This window comes from Jaculus jaculus, chromosome 1 (assembly GCF_020740685.1).
Source record: "Jaculus jaculus isolate mJacJac1 chromosome 1, mJacJac1.mat.Y.cur, whole genome shotgun sequence".
Lineage (NCBI taxonomy): Eukaryota > Metazoa > Chordata > Mammalia > Rodentia > Dipodidae > Jaculus > Jaculus jaculus.
The window spans coordinates 316,424,810-316,443,956 of record NC_059102.1 but is presented as its reverse complement, the minus strand read 5'-3'; the positions used below and the strand labels follow the sequence as shown (position 1 = coordinate 316,443,956).

The window sequence follows — 19,147 nt, the reverse complement described above, 5'->3', positions numbered from 1 at the left end:
AAATATTTTTCAGACTTTTATTCACCTGTAAAAAACTTTGCCCACACCATAAACACCACCCATAAACTGCATACACACACACACTCTCTCTCTCACTCTCTCTCTCACACGCACAGACTAAGATTCCTGCTCCATTCCCAGACTCAGGAAGTCAGTACATACATTCCATACCAAGCTCACGAAAGCCCACAATCAGGCCATCTGTGCCTGGGCACAAAGGTGCCTGGGCAGTGTCCAGGTGTGGAGCTGGGCCTCAGGGCCTCTTTTGCAGGTCCATATTCCTTTTCCCAGCCGCACACCACGGATGCTCACAGCAGAGTGGCCTGTTCAGAGTGGAGTACTGACTGTCGATAGGCTGGGAGCCGGGTCCTGCTGGCATCCCTGCGTCGGCGGAAGGCTAGGAACTCCTCCCGAAGGGCAGCACAGCGGGCCTCAGGGCCAGGAAGATGGGTGGTGTTCAGGAGGCAGCCCTCCTCTGGGGTCTTCACACCTTCAAGAGGAAGGCAGGACAATGAGAGGAGACATGGAGGTTCCGTAAGTGAAGGGCTCAGGCTCAAGGCTCAGTGATCCCAGAAAGCCAGACGTGGTCTGTAGCAGGAAGCCTGGGGCTCAGGTACTGACTGGGAATTGGCATCCTAAGGTGAGATGGAGGGTGTGGGGCAGCGCGGCGAGCAGGCTTCCATACCTAGCTCTAGCTCGAGGTCAGGTCGGGTCCGAGAGCTAGCCAAGCCCAGGTGCCAAGTCTCCAACAACTCCATGTCCCCAGGGAATTCGGAGTCCCATTCATAGTTCTCATCCACAGATGTGTTTCTCCTATTCAACGGTTAAAGAAAGGTGTGGGCAAAGGAATGAGCGGATATTTAAAAAAAAAAGTCTGAACCTGGGGTTCCCCAAATCAGGTGGAGTCATCGGTTTCCCTCTGACCTCAGAACATTTTCTACAAGAACAGCGTCCTCTAGCCCCAGGGTGGAAAGAACACAAGGAAGAAACAGTCTTGGGGAGAGGAGTGGGTCTCGGTGGGACAGGGTGAGGGTGGGTGGACATTGCCCTCACCTCTTGCTCACTGTCAACACATGCTCCCTTCGGGGCCACCTCTCGGGGCCACTGGCCCAGCTGCTGGTGTCTCCGGGAGCTGGGCTGAGGTAGCTGCCCCCTGCAGAGGGGGCTGTGGATGGGGGCCTCAGGAAGGAAGCACTGCCCCGTCCGCTGCTCTGGCTGGTGAGGCTGCCCCGGGGGGCAGCAGGGAGAAGGCCTGGCAACAAGCGCTCCTTCAGAGTCCAGTCAGCCAGGGCCGTATAAGGGGGCTCTGAGGTGGTCCCGACCCCCATCACAGCCCCAGGAAGCGCTGCCTTGAGGGATGCAGAAGAGGAGTCGGGGGGTCGAAGAAAGGATGACATGGGGTAGGGCCGAGTGTCCATGTAATCTGGGGGTGAAGCAGGGCTGCGTTCCTCAAGGGGTGGCCAGTCCCCGTCAACATTCATCTCCCGGAAGAAGGGCAGGCTCAGGTACTGGAGCAGGGGCGCTGGGCCTTGCAGAGGGCTGGGTGGGGCTGCCGGAGGAGGTCCCACAGGACTGACGTCTGCAATGCGGAGGGGCTGTGGCGCTCCCGTGGGGCTGCTGCTGCTACAGTCAAAGGACTGGGCCAGCCGTTTGCCTGAGATCCGAGGTTCGGCCTGCTCTGGGCCTGACCTTTCTGGAGGAGCCGCCACAGTGGGTCCCATCACAAAACGCCCATCTGGACCCCGGCAAATGGGCTCCAGGGGTAAGGGTCCCCGACCAGGTGGAAGATCTGGATGAGGACTGGGGGGCCGGACAGGCTCCCCGCAAAGCAGACTCTGGCGCAGGCTGGGGACTGGGGAGTCCTGGAGTTTCAGCTTGGTCACACTGTCTGGGCTGCTGGAGCCCGGGGCAGAGCTGGGGGAGGACAGGAGATCAGCGTCTGCCTTCGAGAGGCTTGTTGGACAACAGAGCAGGGCTAGGGAGAGTGAGTGAGGACACGACCCAATGGGAAAGCAGTGGGGTGAAAGACACGGGAAGTCGCCCCCAGCTGGGGTCTCCACATCCCCATTCCCACCTCCCTCTCCCTTTTGTTCCTGACCTTCCCATCGCTCCCAAAGTGCGGAGGAGAAAGCAGATATTGGCAGAAGGAAGCCGAGGAGGTGCAGGGACTTACTGTGGGGCCGTCTTCCTGGGCGAGGAGAAGATCAGTGGCGGGTCTGTAAGGGCGTGAGGAGAGCAGGTGACACGGGCAGTCCCCAGGCTCCTCCAGGGCACTAGGTGCCCAACCCCATCCCCATGTGGCTGAGAAAATGGTAGGCAGGACCAGGTGCTGGAAGAGGGCACTGGGGCCATGCACCGAAGGCAGGGGTGGTTCCCCCGGGTAGGCGGGCTTGTGGGTGAGCAGACCCATCTGAGAAGAGAAGTGCTCAGGACCCCAGAGAAGGGGTGAGGGTAAGTCAGCCTAGGAAAGAGGGTGGTGAGGCCTACCCTGGCGAAGTCGTTTGCGTCGGCGGCGGGCAGCCCGGCGCCTATTCATGAGACAGGCAGCCAGGATGCTCACGAGGACAGCCACGCCCAAGAAGCAGACCCCGCCCACGACGCCAGCCAACACCGGCTGGGGCAGGAGGCCTGGCAGCTGTGTGCGCGAGGGGTACACTTCCAGGCCTGGGGAAGGGGGCAGGAGGGAGGATCAAGCCATCTGTGAATCCCCATACCCCCCCCCCACAACGACCTTCCCTCCCACCTGGTTCTCACCGGAAGTGGAGACGTTGGCTGCGTTGCTGGGATCACTGACACAATTACCAGCAAAAGCCAAGAGGCGGAACTCATACAGTACGTCCTGGGGGTTAGAGGTGGAGGGCCAGGAAATGGGTCAGGGCCAGCAGTGCCCACCGCACAGTGCTTTTTGCAAAGACTGCAGGTGGGAGGTGATGGTGAAGCAAGCAGGGAGGTGCAGGCGGTCAAGGCAGGGTGAGAAGATGGTATCTGGAGAGCTGGCTGCACATACCTTGATGAGGCCTGGCACCAGCAGCTGCATTTCTGTGCCTGCCACAGCCGGGTCTAACACCTCCCAGGCCTCGGAGCCTTGCCGGCCTTCCAGGATGTAGCCATCTAGTTTTTTAGGGACCAGTTCTGGGGGCTCCCAATGCAGGAATACACCCCGGGGTGTCCTCACTGCCACCAGGCCTCGGGGAGGGGACAGAGGAGATGGATTCTCTGTTGAGGGAAGTCTGGGCATCGCTGGTGTAGTGGGAAGCCCTGAATGGGACAGAACAGTAAGAGACAGGAGTCCATAGGTCCTGCAACTACCCCGCCCCTGGCCTTCCATAGTCCCCAGCGCTCAACCATTCTGCACGCCCTCTGGACCCAAGCTGCTCATGCTCAGTACCCTTACCCTGGGGTTGTTGCATGTCATCACAGTCCTTTGTTTGTTTGTTTGTTTTTTGCTTTTTTGAGACAGGGTCTTACTCTAGCTCAGACTGACCTGGAATTCACTATGGTCTCAGGGTGGCCCCGAACTCACGGTGATCCTCCTACCTCTGCCTCCCGAGTGCTGGGATTAAAGGTGTGCGCCACCCCGCCCGGCTCATCACAATTCTTGCAAGGCCTTCCCCATCCTTTTCATGGCGAGGCCGGGATGAGGGTCTTTCTCACCTTCTGGCATAGACAAGACGATCTCACTGAAGGGTCCACTCCCCAGCTTGTTCTGAGCGAGGACACTGAACTGGTATTGAACGTAGGGCTGCAGCCCTGGCACTAGGAGGTGTGTAGCCCCCATGGGCACGGCCAGGGACACCCAGTCGTGGTGGGCTCGGTCAGGACGCTTGGCTCTGAGAACATAGGCAAACTTCATGAGCTAGAGAGATCAGTTAGGTGTGGGGTCCAGAGGGCAGACATTCCTCCCTTTGCTCAACTATCCAAGGTCTGAAGACCCAGGCCCCTGGGCAACTAAGAGGCTCTGGAAACAGGACAGCAGAAATAGCACACAGCTAGGGAGCACAGGATGGGGAAAGGCAGAGGGCCAGGTAGGTTCAACGTGGGGGCAGAAGCAGGTCACTCACAGTGGGGTATACCACACACTGAATCTCTGCAGATAGCCGCCATCAAAGCCAGGCTCCCAGGAGACATTGGCACCTTTGGGCAAAGGCACCACAGACACATTGGTGACAACATGGGGGCTGGTGCCTGGGTGGGGGGAGGGAAGGGGTGATGGTCAGGACTCTGAAGGAGGGTGAAGGGTAAGTTGAGGCTTGATTTCCCATCACCCCAGGAGTCCTGTACCCACAAATCCCCATCTGGACCTCCAGAAACTGATTCCCCTATCTTCTGTCCGCATGGTCCCGCCAGCCCAGCCTACTGTTCAGTTACTAACCCAGCACGTAGACATTAGTAGAGATGACCACTCGGGCTACAATATTGCTGGCACTGCATTCCCAACGTCCGTGGGCCTCCTTGGTTAATGGTCGCAGGATGAGGCTGCTGTTACTGTCCACATGGGCCTGGCCCCGAAGCCCCCGGCCCACCTACAGAACCACTGGTCAGCCCTGAGGACACACGCAGCCACCCCTCACCAAGGGGGGCACTCATCTCTCCAGGCAGCTTGTTCCCTCCCCACCGTGCCTCTGTTAGCCGGCTCCTTCCCATATCCTCCGTCCCACAAACCAGCCAGGGGTTTGAACAGACAGGAGTGCAACGGGTGAGGACCAGGCAGGGAAAGTCCAGAGTCTTACCTTGGCCCATGAGACAGTCGGAGGAGGGTCTCCTTGGGCGGAGCAGGGGATGAGTAGCTCCCTCCCTACTTCTTGGAAATACTCTTCCTTGGGCCGGTCTATAAAAGCTGGGGGAGCCTGCAGGCCATATCTGCATTGGGAGGGGCCTCTCTCACAGCCTCTCTTCCATCTCTAAGATAGGATGCCCAGCCTTGGCTCCCTGCCACATCATATGTTCCCATCTCCATCTCATTCTTTCTCCAGCTCTCAGTTCCCCTCTAGCTCTGTGTGGGTTCCTGGTAGGTAGGACTGCAGGAAATCATGGGCCAAGGCCAGACTCTCTGGAGATATATGTAGCGTATCTCCACAGATCACCTTCTCTGCCTCTCCTAGGTCCCCTTCCCCAGAGGTCCAGCCAGTAGAGATGAGACAGACATGTCATTATGTGAATGTGACAGATGTCCTACTCTCTGGCACCGTCTCTGCACCTTCTGATGGCTGCTGCTGTGACCACTACTGGAAACAGACTTAGAAGCCCCTCCCACACCTGCCCACCCTACAGTACTCCCAGAGACTGGCCTAGAACACATCTGTAGCCACCTGACCCACTGCTGAAGCAGACACCCTAGTCCACTCTGGGCCTTACCTTGAGCAGCACCCGGGTCAAGGAGGAGGGGCCAGCAGTACCCAGACTGTTGTAGGGGGTGCAGGAATATTCTCCCAAGGCATCCTCATTCCCCAGGGCAATGATCAGTGAGCCTTCAGGGCCTTGGGACCAGCCGGGGAACTAGAGGGCAGATGGGATGATAACTAGAGAAAGAAACTACTGCAGGAACTCCCCCAACCCTAGGTCTCCTGCAGACTCTCTCTCTGCACTCTGGTGCTGCTATCAATGGGTATGAGGCTGATAGCACATGGGTACACCCACAGAAAACAGTGAGTGACACCTCAGGAATTGAGCCACGTGGAGTTTCTTGCCTGCTGCAGCCTTACCTAACTGTCTGTGGTGGCTTGATTCAGGTGTCCCCCATAAACTTAGGTGTTGTGAATGCTAGGTTCCCAGCTGATGGATATTTGGGACTTAATGCCTCCTGGAGGGAGTGTACTGTTGGGGGTGGGCTTATGGGCTTTATAGCCAGTTTCCCCATGCCAGTGTTTGGCACACCCTCCTGTTGCTTTGGTCCACCTTATGTTGGCCAGAGGGTGATGTCCACCCTCTGCTCATGCCATCGTTTTCCCCTGCCATCGCGGAGCTTCCCCTCGAGCCTGTAAGCCAAAATAAATCTCTTTTTCCCAGAAGCTGCTCTTGGTTGGGTGATTTCTACCAGCAATGCGAACCGGACCGCAACACTGCCCCACAGGCACTCTGAGCTAATTCTGCATCTTTCACCCCCAAACCAAAAAAGACCCCCTCCTGGGTAAAGTGGGGCTCTTCACTACCATCATTCTGCTCTGAGCTCGAGGGGCCATCCATCTCTAGCTCGGACTTCATGACCCCTCGCCTGAGCCGTCTCTGCAGCCTCACGGCCGGCCTGCTCCGCTCCTGACCAACAGCTCCTCATCACAGCCCTGGCACCAGCACACCACGGCCGCAAAGACCTCACGGGCCCCAACTGCCGTTAGACGTTTTAAAACTTCCAACAGAATTCTACTAGGAACTACTCTGGTAAAAGCCCTGGGTACACTGATAAAACGATGCAACACTGGGCCTCAAGGAATGTATAGTCTCTACAGACAAACAAAAGGCCCCAGCCACCTTGGAATGAGATTGTATTAATTTGTTGGCATGCAGTTCTTCCTTTAGGTTCCAACCTCTCTTTCCAGCTTTCTTTTCACCACTCATGTCCCTACAGGCACTCACTACAGCTCCTGCCCACCCAACTGCCCGACTCATGACTCCACAAACACACTGGACTATGGCCTGCCTCTGGGTAGCGGTTTGTGCATGGAATGACCGTCCACCCTTCAAGGCCGATCACCCAAGTCTCCGAATCTGCTGCGGATCTATTTTCCACTTGGGTCTATGAGGAAGGCATTTCTTCTGTCCCTGACCTGCCAGCAGGGTCTCTGCTGTCATTCTACCCACAAGGCAGTGCTCTCCTTGAGAAGGGTTTTCTTTGCCGCTCTTTCCCACCTAACACCAGCCACGGTGCCTGGTAAGAAGCACATGTTGTGGCTGGGGAGCTAGCTCAATAGGTAAAGCACCTGCCAGGCAAGGGCAAGGACCAGAGTTTGAGCCTCAGAACCCACGTGAAAATCCCAGGCCTCGGCACTGCAGGCCTGCCATCCCAGCACTGGGGAGGGAGCGCCCACAGCACAGCCCGTTAGCCTGACTGGTGAGCTCCGGGCCAGTGAGTTCTCATGCCTCAAAAAAATATGGGTGATGCACACACCTTTGATCCCAGCACTGGGGAGGCAGAGGTAGGAGGGTCGCTGTGGGTTTGAGGCCACCCTGAGACTATATAGTGAATTCCAGGTCAGCCTGAGCTAGAGTGAGACCCTACCCCGGAAAAAAAAAAAAAAAAAAAATATATATATATATATATATATATATATATATATATATATATATATGGCATGTCTGAGGATAACACCCAAGGTTGTCTTCTAGCCTCCAACACACACGTGCACATAAATGTGCACTTGTGCTGCATACATACATATACCCACATACATATATGCATTCACACATGCAAAAAAGAGAAAAGTTAATAAAAGCAGTGGATGTTTCCTGACCATTGAGCTAGCCCTCTGGCCAGAATAACAGCTAGCTAAGACCCGCTTTCCCTGCCCCTAGCCTGTACCTTGTCCAGCTGCAGGGCCTGCCCATCTTTAGTCCATCTGACAAACAGCACGGGAGGACTGGCACGAACTGGGCACCGGATTATCCCCTGCATGCCAATGGGCAGGGGGGTCTCAGGAGGCATGGCTGTCACTTGTGCTGGGTCTGGGTAAAAAGTGGTAGCAAGCTGTAGAAGAGGGCCTTGGCCTGGCCCAGGGGAGGGGAACGGGCTGTGGGCAGGGCTGGGGTCAGACTCACAGAGCACAGTGAGGTAGGCAGAGGCTGAGGGTGGGTGCTGGAGGCCATTGCTGGGCACACAGGTGTAGCGGCCAGCATCGTCAGGCTGGGTGGCCTGCAGCCGCAGGCTCCCATCCACCAGGATCCTCACTCGAGACTGCAGGCGGCTGCAATGTAGCATGTGCGAAGAGAAGGTCCAGCCCTTGCCCAGCTAAGGAGCTCCTCAAAGACTGTTCAACCCCCCCACCCAACCACCCCAAAACGTGGGTGACCCCACCTAATGTGAAAGACATTGATGCCGTCCTGGAACCAGCTGTAGGTGAGGTTGGCAGGGTATGCCTCAGCCTGGCAGGCCAAGGAAATACCCTGAGAAGCATTGACTGTGCTGTTCTTGGGGGGCACCACGATGATAGGAGGTCCTGTGGAGGGGACAGAGGATGAGGAGGCCTCAGTCCACAGCTTTTGAGCAGCCCTCGGGGCATGTCTGTAACTCTCTCTGACCCTGCCCTCTGGAGCATCAGGCTAGTTGTCACAGGGCCCTGGGGACCTGATATAGCACTCTCCCTTGTGTAACAAAAGCCGATCATCCTCTTCCTGAGCCAGGTTCCAAATCTGCCTTGTTTCAGAAGGGGCAACAGGTAACCTTTCTCACCCAGTTTCCCTTGCCTAGAAACTGGGTGGAAGAGGCTCACTTTTAACTCTGCTTGTTTACATACCCTTCCTGTCCCTATCTATGCCATCTAAATCACCTCCATGTCTCCTACCCTAACCCGGGTACTCATATATCAGCCAAGATGCTGCAGCAGCCCGACTCCAGGATTCCCTGTCCCTGGTGGCCATTCATGCCAAAGGGACCACAAACCCTGAAGCAGCTTCTGGCTCCTACACAATGAACTGACACTTCCGGAAAGCACATGGCCTCCCTGCGCCCCCACCTGGCTACTCATCTTTCCATATGTCTGCCCCTCAGGCCAATCTGGGCAGCAGGCTGCTCCTCAAGCCAAGCTACTCTTGAGCCCAATGGCCATGCTGTCTGAACCCTAGGTGTACAGTTCCCTTTCCTAGCCCAGCAAGTCTGCCTCTGGCCACTGTAATAGCTCCATTGCCTTCTCCCTCCCTGGGCCCCACTGGGTGGCTCATCAACAGCTGGGAATGATGTGAGTCTGCACGGACAGAGCACCTGCTGCGCGCTGGCACTGAGTGCCCGCTCGTCTCCTTGAATGCTCACAAGAAGTGGGGTGGTAGGAATTATTTCCTTTTGACGGATGAATAAGAGGTTCAGAGACTCCCAGGTCAAAAAGGAGAAGCAAGATGCTTATTCAGGTCTCCCTGGTCACCAAACTCTGCCCATAACCATTAGCCAGCACTGCCACTCTCACAGAACCAAGGAGGGCACCACTGTACCAGTTTACAGATTCATCTACCTCCCCATGGAGCAAACAGATGCTACGAGGGTGGACCCCAGGCCTTATGTATCTGGCCTTTCCTTCTCGGAGGAAGAGCTGAGAAGGGCTGACTACATGCCACTCCCTGTCGGGAGGCACATATGAGTGAGCCTCTTTGTTGAGATGACAAAACCATGACCCAGGAGATTCACACTGTTCGTGGCCTAACGCTAGCACTTATGACCTCTCCCTTGCAACACACACTGCTGAGAACTAAGTATCTACATTCCATTTTTCTCATGCTTTCAAAAGACACCGGTTTTGGACCATCAGCCTCCACTAGGATCTCACTCCCTCAGACAGCGGGGGGTGGTGGGGTGAAGAGGAGAGAGAATGCACGGGAGGTGTGGAGTATAGTGCCTGACAGCAGCAGATGCTCCTCCCCAACTCGCTGTGTGCCTTCCCAGCACAAAGTTGTCCTGGGTCTTCCAGCCCTCCTGCCAGAAAGCACCTAGCACCAGCAGCTGGGTAGTGTGAGTGGCGCTGCCCTCAGTGCTGGAGGCTTGGCAGGTATAGACTCCAGAGCTCCCTCTCTCCACACGCTGGATCCTCAGTGTCCCGTTCTGCACCTAGGGAAGGTGTCAGTAAGGAACTGCCCTTTGCGTGAGGTCAGCCTCAGATATTGCGCTTCTGAGGCTGGCCAGCAGAGGGAGGTAGCACCCCAGGCTCAGGACAGCCAATGCAAAGCCCATCACCCCACCTGGCTTTTGCCCCTGGGGTACTTCTGCCTTCCCCACACACTCCAACTGGCCAACTCACTTGCACCTGACCCTGACCCTGACCCTGGCCAAGGTCCTGTCCCCGGAGTTTCCAAGTCACATGAGGCTGGGGGCTGCCGCGGGCCATGCAGCGCAGGGTAACTGCCTCCAGTTCCTGTACTTCCAGTACTGGGGGAGGTGTCTCCTGGAACTGAGGGGGTGCTGTGGGGAAAAGAAGCATCAGGAGCTGCCAGGGCCTATTAGCCCAAAGAGCTGTGATCAAGAGCCATGGAGATGGCCACCCAGAGCTGCAGCTCAGCCAGCCTTATGGGAATCCCGGCCCAGGTCACCTGCCTAGTGTTTCAAGAACTAAGTGAGGAAGGCATAAACCGACAATGGCATGGGCTGAAGAAGAGCTAGGTGCTGCAGGAAGTCAGGAGAAGAGGAGCTGGGAGGCCGGGGACCTAGATTCTGCCTAAAATCAGTGTCATGAACATCTCCACACAAGTCGAATCTATGAAATGGGAATGACTATGACTCTTTCCTTTTTAGGGCTGAGGGAGAACCAATGGAATTCTAGGGGAAAAGTGCGATACACAGGTGACCTGTATCACTCTAGACTCAATAGCTCCTCTCCCCCACCATGTCTGTGCCTGGTCAAGAGGGCAGAAGGGAAGAAGTTGTTCCTGACCCACCAGGTTGATCGGATTTTGATCTCAAGGACTGCAAGGGTGAGCGGAAGGGTGCAAGCACTAACAGAGTGGGGAGCCAGGAAGAGTGGTGCACCACCATTCCACCTGGGATGGAAACAGAGCTCCTCCTCCTCCCTCACCCTCAGGGTCCCCACCACCTTCCCTGCCCTCCCTCCGCCACCTGCTTCCCAGCTTCATACAATTGACCGTCAGGTGCACCCAGGAGCCGTTGGCAAAGTCCTCTTCCGGGCTGTGCCGATCCAGGAAGAGCACACGGCACTCATACCAGCCCTGGTCTTCCACCCGGAGCCCCTCGATCTGGAGAGATGCTCCCGTCTGCAATCGGACTCGTCCTAGGGAAGAAGCCCCGAATCAGGGGTGCTGGAGGGACATGGCAGGAGCCCCAAACCCTGGCCACACTGTTCATTCCCCATGGTTGAAAACAGTCAGTCTGTCACCCTGAGGACAGAGTCTGCAGAGGTACCAATGGAGTTGGGGTCATGGAGGGCAGGATGCTAAGTTCAGCCTTTATTTCTATGCCTGCTTGTCACCAGCTGAGACCCAGTGGAGACAAGAAACCGAGGCATGGAAAGTGGTGAGCAGAATGTTCTACTGAATTACATCAAACTTCTAATATGCGTATCCTCTGGACGCCCTACAAGACTTGCTCATCCCTGGGCTCATTTTTGGAGGTAAAATATGAGATCCCTGGGGTACTCCTGCTGCCAGAGGACGCTGGCCCTGGAAGCCCCAGCAGTGTTTGGGGCGCTCACAGAGACCCAGACTTTGCCTGCCAAAGCCCCTAATCCCTCAGAGCTATTATCAGCTGCCTAAGCGCCTTAGAGTGGCCGGAGTCCAGCCCGGCCAGGCAGCAGAGTCAGCAGCCTCCTTACCCCACGGCATCCCCTCCACACCCAGCTCACTGACCACATGCAGCTCCACAAAGCCAAGCACAGCGCGAGCAAACGTTTCATTACCACCGTGTCAGCATCCACAGCACACCACCGGTCTCAGACTGAGAATCCCTCAGCCCCCTCCCCCAATGGAGCCTCATACCCCCACAGCTTCATGGGTCCCTAGCAGTGTAAAGTGAGAGAGGCACATAAGTGACAGTCAGAGAAAGCACGCATGCGTCCAGTTCTGCTGCTCTGCTTTGGACAGGTTATTTAACCTGTCAATTTCAATTTCCTCATCTGTAAAAATGAGAAAGACAAAACCTGGGGTGGGTGAGGAGGAGAGCTAATGTACGGGAGGTGCCTAGCACCAGCAGATACTCAAATAAAGGTTACTGAACAAACAAATAAGCTGCAGATTTGAAACCAGAAGCCTGTACTCAACCTCGGCTGCATCCCTCGCCTGATAACATACCATCTCTCCAACTGTACCACCATGTACCATGTTGACCTACCAAGTGCCTGACATAACCTGGATTCCTCACGCATACCCTGCTGTGTATATATTCACTAAACTTTTCAAATCCCACTTCCTAAGTATTTGTGTTTCCTTCTGCCACCTTGACCGGGAGGCCGGCAGTATCACCTCGGTCACCCAGCCACTCCCCTCCCTACGCTCACAACAGCCCACGCTCACCTTGACCCCTGATGTGGACAAGTGGCATTTTCTAAACTTCGTGGGATTTGCAAATGCAGCTTCCAGGGAAGACCCTTGGCACTGTGCCCCTTCCCAGCCCTCCCTGGTAGTAAAGTTCTGAGGCTGCCGGGTCACCCATCTCTCATCTGCTTCATTCAACGTCTGCAGAGACGCGCCTGCGGTGCTAGCTCAGCCTGTGGGCCCCGCTGCCACGGGGAGCGTGAGGAGTGACAGATCTTGATCTGACCTGTGATCTTAGTGGGCCTTTTCATTCTAACAGTGGGTTCCTGGGGTGTGGATTCTTCAGTATGGGTGGACCTGCTTAAAGGGCTAGGTACTTAATCCCCACCCAAGAGATAAGACTAGGCCTAGAAAGTAAACATTTAATACAGCCATACCCTTACACTCACCACGAGGACTCTTCAGTCACCTTAATCCGCCAGCCACTGGGCCCTGCAGACCCCGGACTATGGCCTCCTCCATGCTTCACATGACAGTAACTTTTCACTAAGGCAATCTTTGAGCTCCAGAAGGAAGGAGACTGAGCACTGAATGTGGGCCATGTAATATTAGACACTGTCACCATATTTCACCCTTCCAAGAACTCCATTATTAATGAGGGAACGGATGGTAAATGTCTTCCCAAAATCACATGGCTAGTAGGTGACAAAGCCAGGCCTCTGTCTCCAGATTCAGTGCACTTTCCATTAAATTAGGGATCAGTGACATTTAGGGCACTATATATTCTCACTTGGGAAATGTTGGTAGACAAGGGCTAATGGGTTAACCAAAATATCCAATGCAGCGTTCTATACATGTAACTTGCCCGGGAGACCCAGATTGGTGAGCTGTTGTGAGACAGGGCAGGGAAGTGGCCAGGGTGGCAGCAGCAAGACTTTCTGAGTCCTGGTCCCACTTCCTGCAGGCCTGTCCTCCACGTGACAGGACCAAACTTGATAGAGTTTAGTTCTCCCCACAAGCAAGATCTGTGAAGGACAAAGGACCCAGTCTCCGCTCTCTCCGGCTCTAGAAAGGCAGGAAATGCCTTAAACGAGGACGACGGGCAAGCGTACATTCACATGTACAGACGTGCAAATGTGGCCCTAACTGCCCAGGCGCTGCACTAGGAGGCAGGAGGAGTGAGGCAGCCTTTGGGAAGATGTACGAGGCGGACAGTTTGGACGTTATCAAAGGCAGTAAGAGGAGGTGACTGGAGTCAGCAGGCCAGGGCTACATGGGCAGTCAGAAGTAATGTTTTAATCAATCAGCTTAGCACAATTATAAAACATATGTCCCTTCTCCTGTGCTGGTCATCCCTGAAACTCCCAAGAAATGCAGCACAAAAGTAAGAGCCAAGAACCTGTCTCACAGCCTCAAAGAGTGACGTTGGATGCCCACCCCGGGGGGCTAGCACGGTCTCCCTGGCTCCGCCTTTCCTCACACGCCTGCTCACTTTCACAGTAGCCACGAGCTCTGCGGCTCAGAGCAAGGCACTGTACACACGACTTCTAACGGGGCGGCCCGTGTTTATACTCTTCTCTACTCTCAGAACAGCGCACATGCTACCTACTCCCGCAGAAGCAGAGCCACAGCCCCACCCACCCTGTTGCCCCTTCGGCCCACTCCCTAGAGGCCTGGAACTAGTAAGGCTCTATCCAGATCATTTTATGTTGTTTTTACTTCTTCTGTGCTAGTTATGAATCCAGGTGTCTCTGCTCGTCAGCCTTTAGAGTTCTCCAAGACTGAAAGTCTCCCCTTCTGTACAGTCCTCAAATCTACTCTCTTTCTCTCTCATGCTTCCTCACACATTCTAGGCCACCAGCCTCGTACAGTCCCAGGCCCATCTCCCCTCCATTGCCCAGAGGGTTTATGACAGAACAGCATTGTCCTCTGAAACCTCCACCTCCTGTTGCTTAGCAACTGCAGTTCAGAGTCCCCTGCACAAAGGCCAGAGAGGCCCCTTCTGCACTGTGAGGCAATAAAAGGGTTAATGGACTCAGGGGCCTCCCTTTGGGGTTCTGACCAGACGAGGGGCCTGCGGCTGACCCAGGAATGGTCAGAGGCAGGCATGGGAACCAAGGTTCAAAGTTAAGAAGAAAGCCCAAAGGTTCCAACTCCCAGCCCCTGATGCTCAAGGGATGGCAAAAGAGACAGGAGGACAGCCACAGGTAGACAGAGGGCCAGCGAGCGGTTTGTCTGCCCGGGGACCAAGCCCAGAACTCGGACTGGAGGGAAGGCAATCTCACTTCTCCCTCGTGGAGTTCTGGAGAGAGCCCTTTCCGCCTCTCTTCCTCTTCCCCCACCAAAACGTCTGGCAACATTCTGAATCCATCTAGCGTCGGCCCAGTAGCCAAAGCCCTCGTGGGCCCAGGCAGGCAAAGACAGGAGGGAGGCTGGCAGGCCCAGCGGTGTCTCTCCACATGTGCTAATTGGGACTTGCTTTCCGCCAGCCCCCCAGGGCCTGTGTAGACACATGCACTCCTCCACCAGGCTGTTTGCCAACAACTGCCCCCGGTTTGAAAATAAACTCCTCTCCTCTGCAGCACCTGCCCTTGTCTCGGCCACTCTCTGCTCAGCCCGTCAGAGCAGAACCAATCCGAGGGTTTCTCTCAGGATTCAAACTGAAGACGGAAAGGTGGGGATCCTCCCACACCCCCGTCACATCCTCCCAGGTGGCCCTCTCTGGGTTTCATTCTCTGAGAAGAACTGACAAGGTTTTCCTCTTGCCCAGCCCAGGCCCATTCTCAGGACAGCCCGGATGCCCGCTGAGGCTCCAGCCAGGGTTCACAGCAGGCTGGGACACTACAGGGAGCCAGTTGGGGTGCAGCAGAAGGCTCCAGGGGGCCTATATACTAAGTCTGAACAGAGGCCACTGAAGCGACAATCCCGCCAGGCCTTTCCACGTCCCGACCACTGGGGCCTCCTCTCTACCCATGCAGAGAAGCAGACAGGCCGCAGCCCCAGCCACCCTGCTGCCCACCCTTCCGCCCACCCCCTAGGATCCTAGAACCCCTGAACTAACATTCTGGACAGCAGAGGAGAAAGTAAGTAGGAGAGTCAGGGACCAAGACAGAGCCAAGTAGGAAGACTACAGATCAGGCTAGAGTCTGGGAGGCTACGCGTTGAGATCTAGACAGCGTTAACATTAAATCAGGGTGGACACATGGGATAGGGCTGTAGGATACCTTGTGCAAGCGTCATGTGGAGTGTTTTTTTTTTTTTTAAGTTCTATTCGTTTTTCGAGGTAGGTTCTCATTCTAGTCCAGGCTGACCTGGAATTCACTATGTAGTCTCAGGGTGGCCTCGAATTTAGCAACCCACCTACCTGTGCCTCCCGAGTGCCGGGATTAAAGGCCTGAGCCACCATGTAGAGGTTTAAATAGCACAGCTACAATGTATGCCTGCAAAGCGCGAGGAATAAACCGTTCGGAGTGAGCACTACTGGGGAGTGAAGGCAATGGAGCAGGAGGTGAGATTGGAGCGGGGACGGAATAATCCCTGAGGGGCCAGGCCACAGCTCTACTCAGCTCACCTCCGTTAGTGCGACCTCCCTGTTCCCAGCTCAGGACCACTCTTACCCACGTAATCAGGGTCGATTCGGGGAGAGTAGAGGCCAAACTGAATGAAGATGGGCAGCAGGAATCCAAAGCGCAGCCACTCAATGACATGAAGAGGGGGGCGTCCAGCTGGGGAGAGCAGGTCACAGCCCAGTACTGCACTCTCCCCTGCCCGGCCCACCACAGAGACCACCTCAGGTTTCCTTCTTCGACCTGCATGAGGAAACAGCAGGGGAATCAATGTGAGACCTAGGAAGTGGGAGGGGATGATCCCTCAACATCTCCACTTAAGACTGTGGGTAAGACTATAAGGAACCCCTTAAGCTCCCCCAAACCAGCCCTAGTCCTCTCCTACCCTCAGATGCTCACAGAGAATCCCTTGGAGGACACCACATTCCTGAGATAACCCAGAGTTGTTGAACCCCACGAGTCCAACTCACCGTCAGCCCCCTGGCTGATGATCAGGCTGAGGATAGTCAGACTGAGGCACCAAACCATAGCCCAGCTGGCCTGCTTGCCCCGGCCCCTCCTATCCACAGGAGCCCAGATGGAGGGGCCGAGGGTCGTCCTCCTCCCAGCAATTGGGGGGTCAGTCCTTTTGATTGGTCTCAGGTAACCAGTTTCAGCTCTCACTCTTCTGAACACTTAGGGCCTATGTCATGTAACGCCTGAGGAAGCTGTTCTCTGGAGCTCCACCAGACCTAAATGCAAAATTTAAGGCAACATTCAGAGTTGGTCAAAAGTGAAATCCTGAAGAAACTCCAGTTAGGGAGAAAACACGCGCACGCGTGCACACACACACACACACACACACACTAGGAAGAAGAGAGAAAGCAGAGAGGTGGAGGAGGGTATCTGCAGAGACCAGAGATCTCTTGTGTTGTACTGCGGTAGGTCCAAATCCGGGGCCTCACTCAGTAAGCAAACACTCTGCTACAGAGCTATACCACACCCCACCTACCCAAGACCAGAGATCCTGAAGACCTGGGATTAAGGCGAGATCGCACTACTAGGAAGACAATGGAGTGCTGTGTAGAGACACAACACAGGTGACTAAATGGAGCCTATCTAAGGAAAGGAATTCCAAAGGTGCCTGGATTATAATATATTTACCAAACTGAGCCAGGAGAGAACTGGGGGCAGGGGAGGGTTATTATACAAGAAAAAAAAAAAAAAAACACTTTTCAGGGAAGTATTAGAGATCAAGACCATCATGGTTCAGCCTCCTCTCCCTTCTCTTTCCTTACTCCTGATGCTAACAAGGCAGCAGATAGCAAGACAAAGCCAGTATCATCCACCACGCTCCCACCGTGACCATTAAGGACCTCCAGGGTCTCTTGCTCAGGAGCAGATGGCTAATCTGGAGCAAAAGATTAGAATCTAGCCCCTTGGCCCAGAGAATGGCCCATGGAGGACCCACACACAGTTCCTCACCCTATTTCTGAGCCCCTGTGAGGAGCCCTGGAGCCTGCAGACCCTGTGAACTTTCTCCACTTAGCCTCCCAACAGAGACAGCAGTAGTCAGGGACTTGGGAGAGTAGGAGCTGCCTTCCCCCACCTGCTGGTATGAGGGGCCCAGTCCACATCCTCCAGGTCTAGGCCAGTCCAGGCACTGGCAGCAGAAGCCACTTCTCTCTTCATAGCCGCCAGGCAGCCCTCCCACCGCCAGGCACCACAACTCAAGTGCCTCGCCCCAATTCCTCCCACTCACTCCTCTCAAGTACCCCAAGGGGGCCAGGATTTGTCAGGGCTTCCTTTCCCTAACCAGGGGCATGATCTGAAAGAAGCTAAAAATGTTTGTGAGTCCCTAGGGTACACAAAATGAACCCTGGGACATGGAAGGTAGGCACTCTCGACAAAGTCATCCTCGCAGATCTTAGGGCCATCAGAGGGAAGCCAGAGGGTCATGCCTGGGCCTGGCAAATCCAAGTGGACTCTGCTCTGGGGCCTCCACCCAACTCCTGGCCCCACAGTTCAGCCCTGGCTATAAAATGCCCTCCACACCGCCTGGTATCATCCCTGCCCCTGCTTAATATCCCTGAATGCAATTCCCCAGCCACAGTCCCCCTGCCTTCCCCTGCACCCAGCCAGCTCTCCAGTAGTCCCCTGAAATTCCTTCCCTCCAACTGTATAGTACAGGAACCCCGTTCCCGCCTGATTCTGTATGCTAAGACTCTTATAATCCAGGCATCCCTAGAATTATCCCACTTTTCCTGGGATCTTTCCAGTTTGGCTGGCCCCACCCTCTCCCATCTTTTCTGGTCTTCCTACCCAGGACTCCCTCAATTCTCCCACTCCTCTGATCTCAGTCATCCCCACTTCTCACAGTATTCCCAAAATGCCAATTTTTCACACCATATCTCCAGCAGGTCCTCTGCACCTCAAAGAACTCCCTGCTGGCCTCTTCCAGAATCCCCCCCAGCCCCTCCCCCACGTCTCCCCATCTTGCCCTCCTGGGAATTCCCCTCAGAAAGAATTCTCCTGGCCCAGCCCAAGATACACTTCTGATACTCCACAATTCTCTCCGCCCCCGCCTTCCCCTAGCCCCTAGAACTCCACGTTAATTTTAGAACCCACCAAGAACCGGCCCCCATTGCCTCTAGCATATTCTAGTTCTCAGGGAACCCCTTACCCACCCACTAGGAATTCCACTTCACTCCCTAGAACTCCCCTAGTTCTACTCCCCCAAAGAATCCCACTTCTCTCCAGAGCTCCCCGCTTCCCCTTAGCACCCCCCCATAACTCCGCACTGTTCCCGGAGCCCCTCCGGGTACCCCGTTTCCATCGCCCAGGACGCCCCCAACCTCACCTGCTCGGCACCGCACCGCTCCGCTCCTGCAGCCACACAATAGGGGGCGGACCCGCCTCCCCGCCTCGGATGCCCCGAGCGCCTCCCGTCGCCCTGGAGACCGCCAATCCCCTCCCGCGGCGGCCAATCGGAGCCGAGCGTGGCCCGGCGAGGCGGGCGGGACCCCTGAGCCGCCTGGGAGTTGTAGTTTAGCGAGAAGGACTCGGTCGCACGTGGGCTCCGGTCGCCCCCTCGTGGAGCTCTGTGCCGCCAGGCGGGTCGCCGCTTCCCGCCGGTAGCCGGAGAGGGGCCCGAGGGTCAGAAGGTTGCCCCGGGGGTCCGCCCCTTTGCAAGCCCCTTCCCTTTGTAACCTACCAGCGACCCTCCCGCCTCGCCCCACGAGCGCACCGTAACGGCGGCATCGAGGGTTGAAATCTGAGCCAGGAGGCCAGAGCACCGGGCTGGTAGCACGAATCCTCGTCACTACCGCCCCCCCCCCCCACCGCTCCCGGGGAGATCCACCCAGGTCCCGGGGCTCATCTGATCTCCTCCTCAATCCTCATCCCCACCTCCACCCATTTCCTCTCTTGCCAGACTGGAAATACCTGTCTGCATTGGCGAGCTCCCAGATCTCGGCCAGGCGCCTCCC

At 55.8% G+C, this 19,147-nt stretch overlaps 1 protein-coding gene across 6 annotated transcripts; it reads right to left on the bottom strand.

Moving 5' to 3' along the window:
* Positions 1-3: 3 nt before the first annotated feature.
* Igsf9 (immunoglobulin superfamily member 9) lies at positions 4-19,121 on the bottom strand. 6 transcript variants are annotated; one of them, XM_045141477.1, is made up of 21 exons: positions 19,104-19,121; positions 16,151-16,411; positions 15,732-15,923; positions 10,764-10,916; positions 9,933-10,093; positions 9,625-9,742; positions 8,006-8,147; positions 7,750-7,895; positions 7,514-7,656; positions 5,356-5,496; positions 4,731-4,901; positions 4,373-4,523; positions 4,062-4,185; positions 3,655-3,830; positions 3,008-3,258; positions 2,755-2,839; positions 2,488-2,664; positions 2,174-2,216; positions 1,054-1,914; positions 686-813; positions 4-490 (listed from the first exon to the last, which is right to left on the bottom strand). In XM_045141477.1, exons 2-21 carry the CDS (start codon positions 16,206-16,208, stop codon positions 309-311), a joined length of 3,603 nt encoding a protein of 1,200 aa, XP_044997412.1. In that variant the 5' UTR covers positions 16,209-16,411; positions 19,104-19,121; the 3' UTR covers positions 4-308. The 6 variants fall into 6 exon arrangements, with proteins under 6 accessions (XP_044997412.1, XP_044997411.1, XP_044997413.1 ...); XM_045141476.1 differs by lacking the exon at positions 19,104-19,121 and adding an exon at positions 18,520-18,606; XM_045141478.1 differs by lacking the exon at positions 19,104-19,121 and adding an exon at positions 17,269-17,396 and having other exon boundaries at positions 4,062-4,134.
* Positions 19,122-19,147: the final 26 nt, after the last annotated feature.